This window comes from Eschrichtius robustus, chromosome 14, assembly GCF_028021215.1.
Source record: "Eschrichtius robustus isolate mEscRob2 chromosome 14, mEscRob2.pri, whole genome shotgun sequence".
Taxonomy (NCBI): domain Eukaryota; kingdom Metazoa; phylum Chordata; class Mammalia; order Artiodactyla; family Eschrichtiidae; genus Eschrichtius; species Eschrichtius robustus.
The window spans coordinates 83,971,508-83,990,277 of record NC_090837.1 but is presented as its reverse complement, the minus strand read 5'-3'; the positions used below and the strand labels follow the sequence as shown (position 1 = coordinate 83,990,277).

The 18,770-nt window shown below is 42.3% G+C and overlaps 1 protein-coding gene across 1 annotated transcript in view; it reads right to left on the bottom strand.

Moving 5' to 3' along the window:
• LOC137776228 (O-acyltransferase like protein-like) overlaps positions 1–10,906 on the bottom strand; it is a 62,453-nt gene extending 51,547 nt beyond the window's left edge. Inside the window, 2 exon segments of the mRNA XM_068562466.1 lie at positions 9,687–9,801; positions 10,787–10,906. Coding sequence (XP_068418567.1) covers positions 9,687–9,801; positions 10,787–10,906 — 235 coding nt within the window.
• Positions 10,907–18,770: the final 7,864 nt, after the last annotated feature.

Sequence of the window (18,770 nt, the reverse complement as noted above, 5' to 3'; positions counted from 1 at the left end):
AGCTAATTAGCAGACACATTTTCTTTCTTGGCAACGATATGCGGATATTAAAATGCAGAATTGATTAATTTCTGGGTTTAAATGAAGGAAAGAGAGACCTTGGTCAATGGTCTTAAATTTTAAAATATGGATGCACTTACATCAGGAAGGTGAAGGCACCAGAAGCTTCTGGAATGCTGAGCCACAAACAAATCCTGAAAGCAGCAATCATCTTCAACATTTACAGCAAATATTTATTAAGCACCTACCAGATGGCTGTGTTACACTGCAGATTTTTTAAAACTAGAATTGAATAGTCCTTGCCCTGCATTGGATACACATTAAACGCTGAGCATCAGTTGTCAGTGATCTCCTTGTGGATGAAAGATCTGAATGTGCTGTCGATTTGATATCCAAGTTCCTGAAGCAGGCTCTTTACAAACACCTCTTGGCAGTCCCCCTTGCCTCTGACCAACTGTTAATCTTGGACTTCAAGAACGAGAATAGTATGTGTATTAGTTTCCTGTGACTGCTATTACAAATTACTGCAAACTTGGTGGCACAGAAATTTACTCTCTCACAGTTTTGGAGGCCAGAAGTCCAAAATCAGTATCACTGAGTCAAAATCAAGGTGTCAGCAGGGCTGTGCTCCTTCTGGAGGCCTCAGGGGAAAGTCCATCCTTTGCCTCTTCCAGCTTCTGGTGGCTGCCAGCATCCCTTGGCTTGTGGCCACCTCACTCCGATCCCTGCCTCTGTGGTCACATCACCTTCTCCTCTGTGTGTCAAATCTCCCTCCACCTCTGCCTCCATCTTCTAAGGATACATGTGATTGCATTTAGGGCCCATGTGGGTAAGCCAGGATAAACTCCTCATCTCAACATCTTTAACTTAAACATATCTGCATAGCTCTTGTTTCCATATAAGGTAATATTCACAGGTCCCAGGGATTAGAATGAGATATCTTTGGGGATCCAAGTTTCAGCCTACCACAACATGGATATTTGAAATCCAGCTAACCCAGAAATTTCAGTGAAGCCCCTTGTGTCACCCTTTCTCTATTCTGAGATTTTCTTGGTTTCAGCATCTTTTCTGCCCCTAGCTCCAGCACCAGTGGAGAGGCTGGGCTTGAGTAAAATGCCCTCTAGACTGACAGCCAGGTGGGAAAAGAGGCAACATTCTGAGAACGCAAATCATGTAGATGGTCACTCCTCCACTGATGACCAGAGAACAAAGGCAGGGCTGGGGCCAGTGATTGGCTCCCCCAGTGAGTGCCACCTATGGATTACCTCCTATGCCAGGAGTGTAAACACAGGCCTTGGCTTCCAGGGGAGAGGATGAGACACACAGATAGGAGACATGAAATAATCACCTCAAGAGATAAACGATGAAACCAAGGGAGTAAGTGATCAGAGTAGGCAGTTCGGCAACCCAGCCATCAGGGTGGGCTGAATGAAGGATGAGGACCAGGGAGAAGGGACTTGAAGGGTTAAGAAAGTTTCATAGCAAAAGTAGCTGCTTGGGGAAGATTTCAAGGCTGTGAGGAGATTAGAGAAAACAGGAAATGAAAAACCCTGCAGGCTGCTTGGGAACCAGAAGCCTCCCTCCACCCGCCTCCTTCTTTCCCCCGAGGAACAAAGTACAGGAAAATGCAGACATCATGTGAAACCATCAGGGCCTCGATATGCTAAGCAAAGTTTTAATTCCATATAAACAGATTCCCTCTGAAAGCCCTCCGCTGTAGACAGTGCTACAAATGGGTCTGCTTGGACTTGATGAAATGACCATGGGTGGGCCTGGTATATCTCAAGGAAAATGAATTCCAGGACCTACCTGAGACTGCTTGTTTTGCTTTTTCATTTTTGTCTCAGATAATAAACACATGCTTTTTTCTTCTGGATGGTGGTTTTGAGAGGCCATAGCTCCCTGTATTTGTTTCCTAGGGCTGTCTTAACAAATTTCCACCAACTGGGTGGCTTGAAACAACAGAAATTTTTTGTCCCACAGTTCTGGAGACTAGAAGTCTGAAATCAAGGGGTCAGCGGGGTTGGTTCCTTCTGGAGGCTCTGGAGGAGAATCTGCCCACTCCTCTCTCCTCGCTCCTGGTGGTTGCCGGCCGTCCTTGGCGTTCCTTGGCTTCTAGACACATCACTTCAATCTCTGCCTCAGTCGTTACGCATCAACTCTCCCTGTGTGTCTCCGTGTCTGTGTGTGTAGTTCCCTCATAAGGACACCAGTCACTGGGTTAGGACTCTTCCAAATCCAGCATGACCTCATCTTAACTTGATTACATCTATAAAGAGCCTATTTCCAAATAGGATCACAAATCCACGGTACCAGGGGTTCGGGATTCAACATATCTTTTTGGAGGACACAGTTCAACCCACAACACTCTCAGAGTGGGGATTCTAATCCAAGCCAAGGATGCTACTAACTAGCTTGTGAGGGTCGTTGGGGAAGCTACGAGCCTAGAGAGAAGCAGCTGCCATGTGCTCGGGGAAGGTCTGACAAGTTCATGGAGAGGTAGGACCCCAGGAGGGTGGAAACTGGAGAACACAGTGGGCCATGGAAAGACCTGAAGAAATAACCGATCGGATGCCTGATGGGACCAAAGACACACAACATGGCTTCAGAGCCCCCTTTCAATAGTTTTTCTATTGTGTGTTCTGGTCATCGCTTTTTTTTTTTTTTTTTTTTTTTAATTTATTTATTTATGGCTGTGTTGGGTCTTCGCTTCTGTGCGAGGGCTTTCTCTAGTTGCGGCGAGCGGGAGCCACTCTTCATCGCGGTGCGCGGGCCTCTCACTATCGCGGCCTCGCTTGTTGCGGAGCACAGGTTCCAGACGCGCAGGCTCAGTAATTGTGGCTCACGGGCCCAGCCGCTCCGCGGCATGTGGGATCTTCCCAGACCAGGGCTCGAACCCGTGCCCCCTGCATGAGCAGGCAGATTCTCAACCACTGCGCCACCAGGGAAGCCCCTGCTTTTTAAATTATATACATTTATACCAACTGCCAACACAGAAGGCCATAAACCCTTCTTAGTTTCCAGGTGCCCTTCCTCCAGAGAAAAGATGGAACAAGACAAGATATTCAGACAAGAGACGTGAAATCATTATTCTAGAACACATATGATAAAGCCAAAGGTATTAAGTTCCCAGATTAGAATGACTGAAAAGGATATATGGATATATAGATATACTTCTACCTCCATATATATTTAATAAGGATCACATATTTACTAAATAAATTGACCATTTTATACTTGAGTCCAACATTAAAAACATAGCAAGGAAAACAAGTAGGTGTCAGGAGTGCAGAACCAAAAGTGGTGATAGAACAAAAGGGTAGGAAAAACTGTAAGAAATGGGGTCACCGGGATGTGTGGCCACACTAATCAAAGTGAGCTTCCTGCAAGTCTGTATGAGTTTCCTATGGCTGCTGTAAAAAAATGTAACTTTGATTGCTGTAACTCTGTGGCTTAAAACAACACACATTATTTATCGTATTGTTCTAGAGGTTAGAAATCCAAAATGGGCTTTTACAGGATGTATGGGCTGAACTGTGTTCCCCACACCCACCTCCCCCCATCCCAATATTCATATGTTGAAGCCCTAACCCCCAGTACCTCAGAATGTGACTACATTTGGAGATAGGGCTTTTAAAAGGAGGTGATTAGGTTAATATTTATTTATTTTAATTTTTATTTATTTGTTTATTTATTTTGGCTGCACCAGGTCTTAGTTGCAGCATGCAGGATTTTTTTAGTTGTGACATGCGGGCTTCTTAGTTGTGGCATGTGGACTCCTTAGTTGTGGCATACAGACTCTTAGCTGCGGCATGCATGTGGGATCTAGTTCCCCAACCAGGGATCGAACCCAGGCCCCCTGCATTGAGAGCTTGGAGTCTCACCCCCTGGACCACCAGGGAAGTCCCGAAAAGGGGTTTTTAGGTTAAAATGAGGCTGTTAGGGTGGCCCCTGATCCAATCTGACTGGTGTCTGTATAAAAGGATATTTGGACACACAGAGAGACACCAGGGAGAAGGCGGTCATTGGCCATCTGCAAGCCAAGGAGAGAGGTCACAGAGGAAACCAACCCTACCAGCATCTTGATCTTGAACTTCCAGCCTCCAGAACTGTGAGAAAATAAATTTCCCTTGGTTAAGCCCCTCAGTCTGTGGTACTTTGTTACAGCAGCCCTAGCAAACTAATACAGGGGGGTGGGTATTGTGTCTACTTTTGGAATCTTGTCTGACGTATGTTTTCACCAGTAATTACCAGTAAAACTGACATCCCTATTTTCAGCTAACCATCACAATGATCAGAATCAGGTAAGAAACTTCCTTAAAATTCAGATTCTTAAGTCCACCTCCTAGGGACTTCCCTGGTGGCGCAGTGCTTAAGAATCCGCCTGCCAATGCAGGGGACACGGGTTCGAGCCCTGGTCCGGGAAGATCCCACATGCCACGGAGCAACTAAGTCCGTGTGGCACAACTACTGAGCCTGCGCTCTAGAGCCCGTGCACCACAACTACTGAAGCCCATGTGCCCTAGAGCCCTCGCACCGCAACTACTGAGCCCGCATGCCACAACTACTGAAGCCCACATGCCTAGAGCCTGTGCTCTGCAACAAGAGAAGCCACTGCAATGAGAAGCCCACACACCACAACGAAGAGTAGCCCCCATTCGCCGCAATTAGAGAAAGCCCGTGCGTGGCAATGAAGACCCAACGAAGCAAAAAAAAAAAAAGTCCAGCTCCTAGAGGTTTTGCTAGCAGTGGGGTGGGGCTGGGCCGTGAAGATAAATGTTTAATAATCTGCTCTCTCCCCAGAATGAGGGGGGAAAAAAAAATAAATAAATAAATATATATATATATATATATATATATATATATACACACACACACACACACACACACACACACACACATACACCATAAATTATACTGATATAAAGGCTGTATAGCATAGTGTATTACTTTGCTCAGGCTACCATTACAAAATACCACAGACTGGGTGGCTTAAACAACAGAAATATATTTCCTCACAGTCATGGAGGCTAAAAGTCCAAGATCAAGGTGTTGGCAGGGTTGGTTTCTACTGAGGCCTCTCTCCTTGGCTTGTAGATGGCCACCTTCTCTGCACCTTCACTTGGCCTTCCCTCTGGGTGTGTCTGTGTCCTAATCTCCTCTTCTTATAAAAGCACCAGTCATGTTAGATTAGGGCCCATCCCAATGACCTCATTTCACATTAATTATCTCCTTAAAGACCCCGTCTCCAAGTACAGTCACATTCTGAAGTACTGGGGTTAAGTCCTCAACATATGAATTTGAGAGGAACACAATTCAGCCCATACCACGCACAGATTACAAATAATAATTAAATCAATAATATTCCTTGTTATAAATTCCATATATAGCCAACTGATTCTCACAGAATGCGTTCACTAATTTTTGCCAGACTCTCATATCTGTAGCCAACCTATGATTTTACCTATGACACCAGTGAGTGTCATCCCCACATAAATGTTGGGTGATATTTTTGTCCACCTTAATGAGTAATATGGATATGAAGCCAGAAAGATATATGTCAGAACTTCACTCATTTGTCCATGATGTGAGCAATGTTTTTGCTGAATAACAGTTTTTGGGTGCTATTTATAATGCAAAGGCTGTAGACGTAACACACGTTTAAGTTTTATTTTAATTTGTAACATTTTCTCCATCAACTTCTGAAGCCTAGACAGTCAACAAAACATCAAGCCCTGACCTACAGCGATTGCTGACTTGTGTGGTGAATATACTTCTACCACAGCTGACTTCAAGCTCCCAGCCTGACATCCCTAAACTTGAGCTTAAAGGATGATGTGCAATAGCACAGCAATACATTTCCGCCACACAGACTCAGTTCAGGAGTACAGATGATGGTCAAGTGCGTACAACAGTTAGGAAGTGGTGAATGTGGGGTATTCATTCCTTTTGCTCTTAACATAGTTTACTCAATTGTTAATTTATGTGATTCAACCATTACAAGTCACTGTGTTGGACAACCAGACTGAACATTTAACCCCGGCTGGAGCAGATTGGTGGGTGCAGGAATTAGAACATTTTTGAAGCTGCTGTAGATTTTCAGACTTTGAGAAACACAGCCTCTCCACTTCATAGGTGAGGAAACTTGTTCAGCAAAGTGACATGGCTTGGGTAGGGCCAACCACACAGCTGACTATCGGCCTAAACAGGATGAGAGCCCAGGCATCAGGACTGCCAGCCCAACACAATGTCTGTGGGTCAACACCTTGTCTCTAAAATGTGATTTGTTTACAAGAAATGTACAATGAGGAAAGGAACAGGTGGGAAGGTACAGGCGATCAGGTACAGAGAGAAAGGGCAGCAGAGAGAAGAAGGATCCCCATCAGGAAAGAGCATCCCTGAATTAGAAACAGATGAGTTTTAAGAAGGAAGTTAATACCACAGTGGTCAAGGAGAAAGAAAATTGAGAGAAAAAAATGATTCATCAGGAGGGAGGATGCCAGAGATTTTTTTTTTGAGTGTTTTCATAGTCTTTTATTAATCATTCATTTATATATATATGTGATTGATGTGGTATACACCTAATACACACTCTGAGTTCCAGGCACCATGCTAGGTTTTGAGTTAGCAAAGGAAAACAAGATAGACAATCTCTCTCTACAAAAGAGACATAGCACCTCTCTCTCTCTCTCTGTCTCTATAAATATGTTTCTGTATAAATATATATATATATATCTATATTATATATATATACATACACACATATACACACAGTTATCTCTATATGTTTTCCAAAAAAGGTATTATATTATACATATTGTTTTGTATCCTGATGTTTTTCCTTAATAATATACTAAGATTATCTTCCATACCATTAAATATTTTTCAAAGGCATTATTTTTAGTTCATGATATTTTATTTTCTAGATGCTCAATAGTTTTTAATCGAATTTTTCTCTTCTTGAAAATGTAAGTTGTATCTACTTGGTTACAGAGATCTTTTAGGCTGCAATTTTTATATGTGATAAGGGATTCAATGTAGATTTCTGTGGATTATGGAGCGTAAAAACAAAACAAAAAACAAAATCAGAAGCAGAGGGGCCAGAACACTGGCCTGAGGACTTCAGAAATGAAAGAAGGGATAAAATCAGACAGGGACCCAAGAGGGTGGCAAAATTAAAGCATACAGATACTGTTTGATGGGTTCTGTTCCCGTTAAGATGGTGGGCGTGAAAGTGAATGGAGAAGGATGGTGGGAAGGAAGCACGGGAACTTCATTTTGGAGCTGTATTACTATACTCTTCCTTCTCATAAGCTCCATGCTGTTTAATCCATCCTCCCACTGCCAGACTGAGTGTCTGTCTCAGGCTCTAATATCAGGCTCTCTCCTGCTCCTGAGCAGCAATGATGCCGATTCCCTTGTGCAAAAACATGTCAGCCTGAAGTTCAAGAACACTTTCTCTCCGCTTTATTCCTCAGACCCCACCCATATTCAGAGGTTCTCCTACTGTCATCTCTGTGCTTTGGATTGGGGATGGAGTTTTGAAACATTATTATGCAACATTTAATATCTTAAAAAGGCATAAAGAAAAACAGTAAGAAACACCTAGGTTTCAGTCATCCAGCTTAAAAAAACACAACTTGACCCATCGTTTGAGATCTGATGGGTCCCCAGTTACATCTGCACCCTCACCATGCCCACTGCAAGGCAACCTCTAACTGAATTTGGAGGTTATCATTCTCATGACTTTCTTTCCATTTGTACTACATACATATGTCTCCCGAAGAAGTAGAGCACCTTAATTTGCATTTTTTAAACTTTACATACTATATATATTCTTCTACAACTTTTTTTTTCTTGATGTTACTTCAGTATATTCCCTCCATATTGATACACGTATCTCTGCTTCATTCCTTTTTTTGCTGATGACTATTTTTTTGCCTTGTTTCTCTGGTTGCTGCTTATTTAGGCAGTGATTGAAAATGCAGGCTCGGGAATCAGATGATCTGGGTTGAAATCCTATCTGCACCACCTATTTTGGCAAGATACTTTACATCTTCGTGGTTCATTTATAAAATAGAGGTGATAATAACACCCTACCCATGGTGGTGGGGTGCATTAGGACTAAGTGAGACAACTTTTGCATAGGGCTGGGGACAGTACCTGCCATGTAAAAGTACTCTCTAAATATTGACTCATTTTTTTGCATCCACATGACTGCCAGGAAAACCATGCTGAGAACAAAGGTCAGAACTACGTTCTGTGCTCAAAAATCTCAGGCAAAATGCCAAAGCAATGACGTCAAGTGTTTTGGGGGTGCGTTAGAAAGAAAATCAGTTAAAACACTAGATAGTAGTATTCATCTGTTAAATTAAGTTATTGTCATCTATCCACTTATGTACATCATTCAATTCTTTCTTGGACCATTCAACACAGGGAAATATTTTTAACTAAAAAAAAAAAAAAAAGAATTTCAACTTTCAGATGCCTACAGATGAAACATTGTTGGTACATGACTAGAGTAACTTATAAGACAAATAAATGCTTTCTTCCTTGAAAAGCATCAACAAGGCTGTGACTAATGATGACAATAGGTACCACCACCGCATCACCAGAAATCATTGCACCCTTCTGGATTTCCTTGGCCAGCTTATTTGGCCTGGGTTTGTCAGAATGTTCCCTGTCAAACATCACCAAGTGTTGTAGCAAAACATAATCAATTCCAAAATACAACTTGAAGGTGGTTATTGAATCCATTGGATTCATATCTCCCTACCGTTTCATAAACTAGCAGGACATATAATTCAGTGTAGAATGGCAATTGCTTCAAACCATTTGCCATCTTGAATTACTCAATATTAGATCGAAACTTTTGTTTTCTCTTTATAATGTACATTATGCTACTAAAGGTTTTCCAATACAAAATAAACTAGGCATGTGTACAAAACAGAAAAGGAAATTGCTATGATAGTGTTTCTGGCTTTGGAAAGAGTGAGTTTTTACATTTTTCCTTGTTAGTGGTTTACATCAGCATCAACAATGAATCATTCTCCTAGAGAGGTTATCCCACTGAAAATGAATCTGATTTCCTGCCCCTTTCCGTCAGGAAGATATCAATATATGTCCCTTTATTTGTGAAAATAATTTTGGGAAACTAACAAAAATAATTACAGCAGCCTGATGTCCACCCATATCACATGCAAAGAGGTCTGGCTACCATTGAACTTCTTCCAGCTTGAGCCAATGCATTCACCAGAATACTCCTCAGAATTTACTATCCAACATATAATGGGCAAGACCTGTTTCCTGAATAATGAAGCAATTCTTTATCAAAAGTAGACTAAATGTCTAGAAAAAGAAATAAACCAAGCCATCCCCTATGACAGTGAAATGTTATCAACTTCAGAATAGTAAACAGCATCATACAGTTTACAAATAATCCTCGTCTTATTAAGAGATTGGTTCTGGCTAGATTCCTTCTGGCTAGAATACCACCCCCTCTATTGCCTTCTGCAATAAAAATTCCTCCTCCCTCCTTGATTCCTGGAGCAATTTATAAATTGAGGATCATCTTCTCTTTCCTATTTGGTTCTGGGTTTTTAATTCTCAGGAGTTTTTCTAGCCCCCAGCCCAAACCTGTCTGCCCTGTGTTCACCTACCCAACGGGTTAGGAAAAACCTACTTACTTCTTTGAGCATATTCTTTGGGTTCCACTGAATTCAGATCAGAAAGGAATTCATCAGTGTCCTGCATGCACTTGAGAGAAATGTTTCTTGCAGGAAAAACAAAAGGCAATTGAAACTGAAAAGAGAGAAGACAAAATAGTAAGGTCAGGACCATCTTTGGTCAGGATCTTAACCTGTCAGGATAAAACTCCCCTCTTAGACAAAGAGCCTCATATGTATGAAACACTAGTCTATAACGTGTTGTGGGGAAATGTGACATTCTCACCCCTTAACATGCAGAGACAAGCTGCGTCTCCTCCGCCACCTGCAAAGCGGCTGCAATGAACAAACCATGGAAACGGATTTGTATACAACTTGTTATTGTTGAGCAAAATCGTGCTGTGGGTGTGAGGGCCGCTGACCACCTGGCTTCCTTTAGTTATGCAGATTAACATTTCCAGCTAACATGGATAAAGCTAGATTTTCTCTAGTTAGATGTCTTGTGTATATCTCTGGGTTTAAAAAATAAATATACCGAGGATGTTAAGTGGCAATATTTGGTTTTTATCTGAGAATGAGTGTGAATCCAACCTATAGAACATTCAGATAAATGATAAGCAAAGAAGGACTTCTACGTCATCATCTGGGCTTTGTATGCATCTGTTAATGTGTTTGCCGGACTTGAAAGCCACACGTGGGAGTGATGAACTCCCCCATGGAAAGAGACGGCATTGCGGTAGGACAAATAAACACACCCGTCCTCTTGTGGGAGCTTAGGACTCATGTCCTGGGAAGCAAATTATGCTGACAAAAGACGGTGGTAACTGCGTTCATCTACTTTAAAAAAACATAAAATGTGTGGATCTGGATTTCTCATGGTGTAAATATTTTCTCTCCAGAAAGTCTGTCCTTAAATAATAACCTCGCCAATTACATTTAAAATGTGATGCAAATTTTGTTTACACTAATGGAAAACATCCACTGTGACTCAGTTGTACTTCCTGGCGTCACAGCAGCCTCTAGCCTCCCAGACCCCTACCCTTTGTCTGAGTCCATTGGGGCTGCTATCACAAAATACCACAGACTGGGTGTCTTATAAACAACAGAAACTTAGGGCTCACAGTTCTGGAGACTGGGAAGTCAAGATCAAGTTGCTGTTCTGGTAAAGTTCCTCCTGCTGTCTTAGCCAGCACCTTCTGTGTCCTCATGAGACAGCAGGGAAGGGGGCAGGGCACAACCATTAGCCGTTGAGTACAGGACATAAACTGGTTAGAACCAATTAGGCCCAAGAAGGTGGAAGATTCGACTTCCAGAAGACCTTGAGCCTCATTATACGCTCATTGTAATATATTTGCATATGCTAAGTGACACACTCACAGTCGCCATGACAGTTCCGAGGCTGACCATAAAAGGTCAAAAAGTGGGCGGTGGCCCAGTTCCTGGAAATCCCTGCCCCTTCTCTGGAGTAGTTGGAATAATCCTCCCACTTGTTAGCCTGTGAAATTACCCAGCCCATAAACACTAACCACCCCACTTTTCCAGATGACCTGACACCCTGGGACCGCTCTCGCCTTCTGACAGACCACGTTCTGCCTATGGAATGTGTACCTCTCTCAATAAACCTGCTTTCACTTTACTATGGCTCACTCTCTTGAATTCTTACCAAGGACTCTCACTTGGCGGCCCGTCCCAGGGACTCACCCAAGACCTGGGACGTGACCATCCCCTCGCACCCCATTTTCCTGGAACACTCACAGGATGGAAGTGGCAAGGGAGCTCTGTGGGATCTCTTTTAAAAGAGCACCATCCCATTCATGAGGGGTCCACCCTTAAGACCTAAGCACTTCCCCAAGGCCCCACCTCCTATTATCATCTTTAGGGGTTAGGATTTCAACATCTGGATTTTAGGGGGACACAAATATTCAGACCAGAGCACCCTTCCTTGTACACACTCCACTGTCTCTCACCTCTATTCTTTTGTTCCTGCTGTGCCCTCTGTCCCAGTGCTCTTCGCCCAGCTCACCTCCTCCTGAGCATTACTAGCCTACTTATTCTTCTATGCCCTCTCGTCCAGGAAGCCCTCCTGGACTTCCCCTTGGGTCAGAATAGGTGTATGTTCGCTGTACTCCCCACTCGCCTGGCATATTCTCTTTATCTCCTCACATTGAAGGCATCTGTTTTCTGTTTCCCTCTCTCCTACAGCCTGGGCGTTCCATATGGGCAGGCAGTGTGCCCTTTTTAACCTTTTGTGCTTTTCTGAGAGGCAGTTCATATAATAGCTAAGACCCAAAGCTGACACTTCCTGTGTGACCCAGGGAAATCTCACTGCCTCAGTTACTTCATCTGGAAAATTAGGAAAACAAGTAGTCTCTACCTCTTGGAATTGCTGCGTGATTTAATTAACATATTTAAAATACTGCCAGTATCTGGCTCACCATAAATACTCAAAACAATTAGCTGTTATTCTCTTTATATTCAAAATGCCTACTACACACATGGCAGATGATAATATATATACCAGACACCCAGATAATGTATATACAAGGGGGCCTTGCAGGGTCTGACCTATAGTAGACCCGTAATAAACAGTGGCGACTGTGGCGATTTATTATTATTCTTTGTTATTGCTGTTGACCTAAAGAAAATGATTCAGGCACACAAGATGAAATAGTTACCATGCTACTGGTGAAAAGTTCCTTGAAAAAAACAGATCATTAGATCCACGTTACAAAGGGACAGTTTTGAAACAATAACGAGCTTTCTCGTCAAAACTCCCCAAAGACGAACTGGGCTCTTGCCAGTGGTGTAGAGGTCTCCAACCTTGGAGGCATCCAAATAGTGGTTGAGCACTGGATGAGAGTGTTAAAGACAAGATTCAGCATCAAAGGGTCTTTATAAAAATTACCTTTAAGGTCTTCTCTGACCTTGAAACCCTCTGAGTCTACCTTCAAAATTATTTTCTGCCATGAATACATTGGTTGTTACTACGCACCAGGGAGACTGTTCTTAAATTGAAGTAGAAGCTGAAATTTCAGTGCAAAAAATGAAGGATAACATCCAATCTGGAACTACACAGAGAAAGCAACAACTTGGACTAAAAAAGGGACCTAATTTGGCACCAGAAAGCAGGGTTTAAGCTCTTCACTTTCCCCATCTGTAAATTCATAAAAGCACATAATCAGCCTACCTCAGTTGTTTCCTAGTATTACGTTAGAGTGATAGACAAACATTAGTCAGTGTTTACGGTCTCAATTCCATAGGTATCTCCTGTGCTTAACTCTCTTTCAAAGTTAAAAAAAGGTGAAGAAGGGGGAGGGTTGAAAATACTGGAGGTTTAGGTACTTTGAATATTTAAGAATGATTAAACAGAAAAATCTCTGAAACCTAGATTTATTTCCAAGTCAGTTGTTGATATTGTGTAGTCATTGAAAATATGAAATTGTTGTTAGAATTCAGTATTAAGTACTCCATCTTTTGTCAACTGGGGGCAAAATATAATGAGCGGAACACATATCCACATTTTAATCATTAGTAATCAAAACCACCTAAATGATTTTTAAAATTCCACCCAAATAAAAAGGAAAAAGAGAATCTTACTTTTCAAGATCCTTGTAATGTTTGTCCCAACTCTTAAGAATAAAATTATGACAAATCAAGTTTCAAAGAGACTCAGCTGTTTTATGAAGACATTTTAAGCACCTGTTTTCCACAAGGCAATGAGCTGGGCATAAAAATAGGACATGAAAATAAATAACGCCTTCCTTTCCTGAAAGCAAGCCTCTATCATTTCCTGAGGCAGCGGTAATCACTAGCTGATGCTCTTATTAATGCCACAGTCGTTTTATTCAAGTAACTAGCTCTACAGAAAAGGAAAGAGCATTCGGCCTCTCATCATTTGGCAATGGACTTGAGAAGACAAGGATTTGTCTTTGCTGACAAGAATAAGGATCAACCTGATGGGAAAACTAATATCTGCTGCTCCCAGGTTGCAAAATTTTCGAAAAACGCCTCTTGCAATGAGAGGAAATGGTGAACGCAGATCAGAAAGCAGGCAAGAGCTTACGGGACAGCTTGGAATGTTTCACCCAGAGGATGGCACAGGGTTAACAAATAAGCATACAGTGGCAGGAGGGATTAGTGCTGGGAAGAAAAATAATGCGGGTAAAGAAATGGAGAGTGTCGAAGCGGGTGTGTGCTGTTGGCGGGCGTGGGCACTTTGAGTGAGGTGACCCGGAGATCCCTCTGAGCAGGTGACTTCAGAGCCAACCTGCAAGAAGGGGAAAGAGCCCCCGTGGGAATAACAACAGGGGCACGCAGTCCAGGCAGACGGATCAGCAAGTGCCATGTCCTGTGATGGGAGGAGGAGGGGTTGGGGAGGGAAGGATTGGGAGTTTCGGATTAGCAGATGCAAACTAGTACACATAGGATGGATAAACCACAAGGGCCTACTTGTCCCTATAGCACAGGGAACTATACTCAATATCAATATCCTGTGATAAACCATAAAGGAAAATAATATGAAAAGAATGTATATATGTATAACTGAATCACTTTGCTCTACAGCAGAAATTAACACAACACTGTAAATCAACTATACTTCAATAAAATATTAAAATAAAATAAAATAATTGATATTGTCATGTTGCTTGGATGGTGTCTTATTAAGAGGGAAGGAAAAGCTTAAGCTTCAAAGTGGCCCACCATGATGGCACCCTTGGGTCCAAGATGGTCAGTGGTTCCCGGGAGGCAGACTGGTTCCCAACTGGCAGAGATTCCGAGGAATGTCTACATTCTTTTCTTCCAGATCTTGGTTCTTCCTTTTCCCTGACCAACAAAAGCAATGCTCTGTGTAATTCTCCGTCTGCAATCACCATGACCATCACCCCCGTGCCACCAGAATGGGTACATTTAAACTGTCCCTACTTTGTTGTATCACCTGCTCAAGAGTCAAAGCAGGAGCACCATTTTGACCAAGTATTGGTCATCCCATGCCTAAGGTTAGGCTGCTGGGGGTCAGGGAGAGTGACCTTCTGGTTTCGGGAGTAGGAGGCAAGATCCATCTCTCAGAGATTCATACAATGGTAGATTCCCAACCCCAGAAAGGGATCAGATACTGAACTGACAAAGTCAAGATAAATGTCCATCACCCCTACTTAGAGACGTGTCTTCTACCCTTTCCAAGACAGGGTCGTTCCCTTTGACACATGCAACTCTGCTTTCTCCTGACTCATGTCAACCTCACACCATTCTCTCCAGTCAGTGGATCTCTGCCTTCCTTGTTCTTTTTCAAAAAATAGATGATGTTTCTTCTCCAGAAATAACCGATCCAATTAAACTTGACTCGACCTGAAGGTCAGTACAATTACTCTTAGGCTAAACCCACACTTTCTGGAACTGAGTTGGAGGTGTGATAGGGTGAACTCTAATTATAGAGTGCCTCTAGATAAAAATATCGTCTTGCAAAGGAGTGCGCTTAGAAACAGACTTGCCATGGTAGTGTAATTTACAATTATAACTGTAAGAAAAGCTCAAGGATAGCAGCTTATAATAAAAAGCAAAGCAAATTAAATAATCAGTTCCTTTAAATACTGTGAAACGGTATAAATAGTGTTGCTTTCTGAGTCAAAACTAACCTCATAAATTTAATTTGGAAACTAGCTAGGGAAGACTGACAGTAGCCAAGTCTCAAATTCGGCCTTACACCCAAAACGTGTGGACCGAGACCAGACTGTTCAGAATCAGTGCTTTGGGAGTAATGGTGACTACAAAATTACAACTGGCTAGTCCAGAAGCTTCTAGCAGCAGGAAAAGAGGCTCTTTGCAGAGAAATAAGTTCACATTGTCATATCCCAAAGGTTTATGATTAACTCTGTAGGGATGTGAGGTTCCTCACTGCAAAAAGAAACTCAAACAAGAAGGTTCAAGGATCCATTTAAGCAAAGACTGCATTGTGCAAAAGCAGAAGCCAAGTTTTTAAGGAAACTAACTCCAGGTTCTTTATTTAGAAGATGTATGCTTAAAAGTAAGAGCTACAATCTGGGATCCTTACAGCATCTGATTTGCAGAGAGAGAGAGAGAGAGAGAGAGAGAGAAAGAGAGAGAGAGAGAGGGAGGGAGAGAGAGAGAGAGAGAGAGAAACTAAACGGCATAAATAGCATCCTGCATTTGGCACTCCCCTCTTTATTTTCAGACAATTCTCTGGGACAGATCAATGGCTCCTTTAAGTCATATTTTATTTATGAAGTTCTTTAAACACATTTCTTTTTTCCCCTTCCAAGTAGGCATCAAAAAAAAAAAAAAAAAAAAGAATAACAGTGCTCACGGCATGATGAATATATTATGAAATAATATATTAACCTCGGCCAAAGTTTTCAACAGGAAACTTCTGTTGGTCAAAGATCCTGGGACGGGACTCACTAGCCCACCGACCCTGAAGAGAGGCATCCATCAGAGCTTTGGGGTGGAAGAGTTTTTCTTTGGAATACTTACTGGAGTAGGAGTCAGGAATTTGCAGAAAATGTGTTCGGGAGGAAGCAGTTGTCTATGCCAGGGATTCTAAGCCTGCATTGTCCTTTTCTTCATGTTTTACCACCTTGATGGCATTCTTCTTTATGCATTACTGTTACTCAATTATTGATAATAACATCACCCAACCACACACATTCAAACAAAAACTAACCTTGAATGTATATCTAAAGTTCATCTTCCCCATAAACAGCCCTTAACTTTGACTTCCGTATTTCTATTTAAGTGATCTAAATGTTGGAAAAAAATCACCTAGGTTTGAACTTTCAGGCTTCTCTTCTTTCTCTGTATCCCACAGCACGAAATTTTCCTTGATGCTCCTTCTGAAATGCTACCTACAACTGCAGCCTCTTTCCAAGATTACTTCCCCCACCCTAAGCCGAGTCCTCAGGCCCATGTGGACCACTATGTTGGCACCATAGCTACTTCGATTTAAACTTTATTCCTGTGACGGTCATTTATGCTGTGCAAATATTTTCAGTCTTCTGCCTTCTGGGCACATGGTAGGATCGCACTTCTTGACCTCCTTGTGATTAGGTAGGACCATGTTACTGGTTTTGGTCAATGCAATGTGAAAAGTGACATCTGTCACTTCTGTGCCAGAACATTCAATTGCACTTCCCATCTGCCCCAATAAGCAGCAACTTTTGTTGAAAGTGGGGTAAGGGGATAAAGAGATTTGGAGCAATGTCTCCAATCTGAGCAAGAAATAAGTCTCAGGGGACTTCCCTGGCGATCCAGTGGTTAAGACTCTGCACCTCCACTGCAGGGGGCACAGGTTCAACCCCTGGTCAGGGAACTAAGATACTACATGCCGTGGGGTGCAGCCAAAAAAAAAAAAAAAAAAGGAAAATAAGTCTTGTTATAAGTCGTAAGATTCAGGGTTACAACCTCAGCATAACCTAACTTATGCTGATTGATACACTCCCACCATCTTTTTTTAAAAAAAATATATTTATTTATTTATTTTGGCTGTGTTGGGTCTTCGTTGCTATGTGCAGGCTTCCTCTAGTTACAGTGAGCGGGGGTTACTCTTCATCGCGGAGCACGGGCTCTAGGTGCGCAGGCTTCAGCAGTTGTGGCTCGTGGGCTCTAGAGCGCAGGCTCAGTAGTTGTGGCGCACGGGCTTAGTTGCTCCACGGCATGTGGGATCTTCCCGGACCAGGGCTCGAACCCGTGTCCCCTGCATTGGCAGGCGGATTCTTAACCACTGTGCCACCAGTGAAATCCCTCCCACCATCCATCTTTAAGCACCGTCACCAATTAATCTGGCTGTCACTCCCTTGTCCAAATAACTCATCTCTATCAGAGTACAAACCCCCTAGATTGTCATTCAAGGCTTTTTACACCTTGGACCCAGCCTACTCTGTCAGCCTCACCTCCCCTTCCCCACCAACAGAGGAAATGGGATTCCTAAAAATTCATGGAACGTGCCCCAGTTTTCTACCTTTGGTCTATGTCCTGCTTCTCAAATGCCCACATTGACAACCACACCCATTATCTTCAACTAATGAAAAATGGGTAGAATTCACAAGTCCTAATGTGGATGTTTTGCTCAGCATTCACCATGTTAACCCAAGTATTCATGTCTGTCTTTTCATTAACAGCCAAGAATTTTCCACACCGGCTCTCCCCAATTCCTTCTATTCCCCCTTCTGGAGCTCCTATTAAACTTGTTAGAGCTGCTTATTTTGTCCTTCCGGACTCTGATGCTCTTTCATATATTTCATCTCCTTATCTCTTTGCTGCATTCTAGGGAATTTCTTCACAATCCATCTTCCAGTTCATCAATTCTCTCTTCAGTTGAACCATCCAGGTTTCCTCCCAGGGCTACAGCATCGGGCGCTGTTTTTCTACTCTGGATTTTAGTCTCTTCTTCATTTTGGACCTCTGGGCATATTTTAAAACTTTCCTGGATGCTCATCTAGGCATTTAATAAGATGCGAATTTCATATTACCAAGCACATCTGGGTATTTATGAGTAGACAGACTCCCAAGTTATCTTATAAAAGCCATAGTGCCACAAACAAAAATTTCTAACATTGTGTTTTGCACATACTTTTTATTTGTTGAATAAAGGAGTATTTGTGAATATGTACATAAACACATAGAGCGAGCACTAGATTTAGAGCAAGAATATCTGGGTTCTAATACGCAAAGCCACTTACCAGCTCCGAGGGCTTAGGCCAAGAACTTAATGAGTTCAGCTTCCTCGACTGTAAAACTAGGCTATTAGACCCGTGCAGCCCACCGCACAGGTTTATTGCAAGGTTCAAATGCAGAAACATATGAAAAGTGCTATGAATACAACTTAAGAGCAATACAAGTATAAATACAACGAGTAACAGCAATTGAATTTCAAGTTGAGGCGTACTTAATCACACCCTCGGGTTATACCGATGTACTGATGGAGTCAATATGAAAGTGACAAAACAGCTGATTGCTAACGAGAATGAAAATGCCGCTCTTCTGAGCAGGGAGAATTCTGCAATATCCCGTAGGCCATCCCTGCAATCAATCACTCCCTAAACTTCATGAAGATGTCAGCAACCCACCATCAATAACTCTCTCACGGAAGCA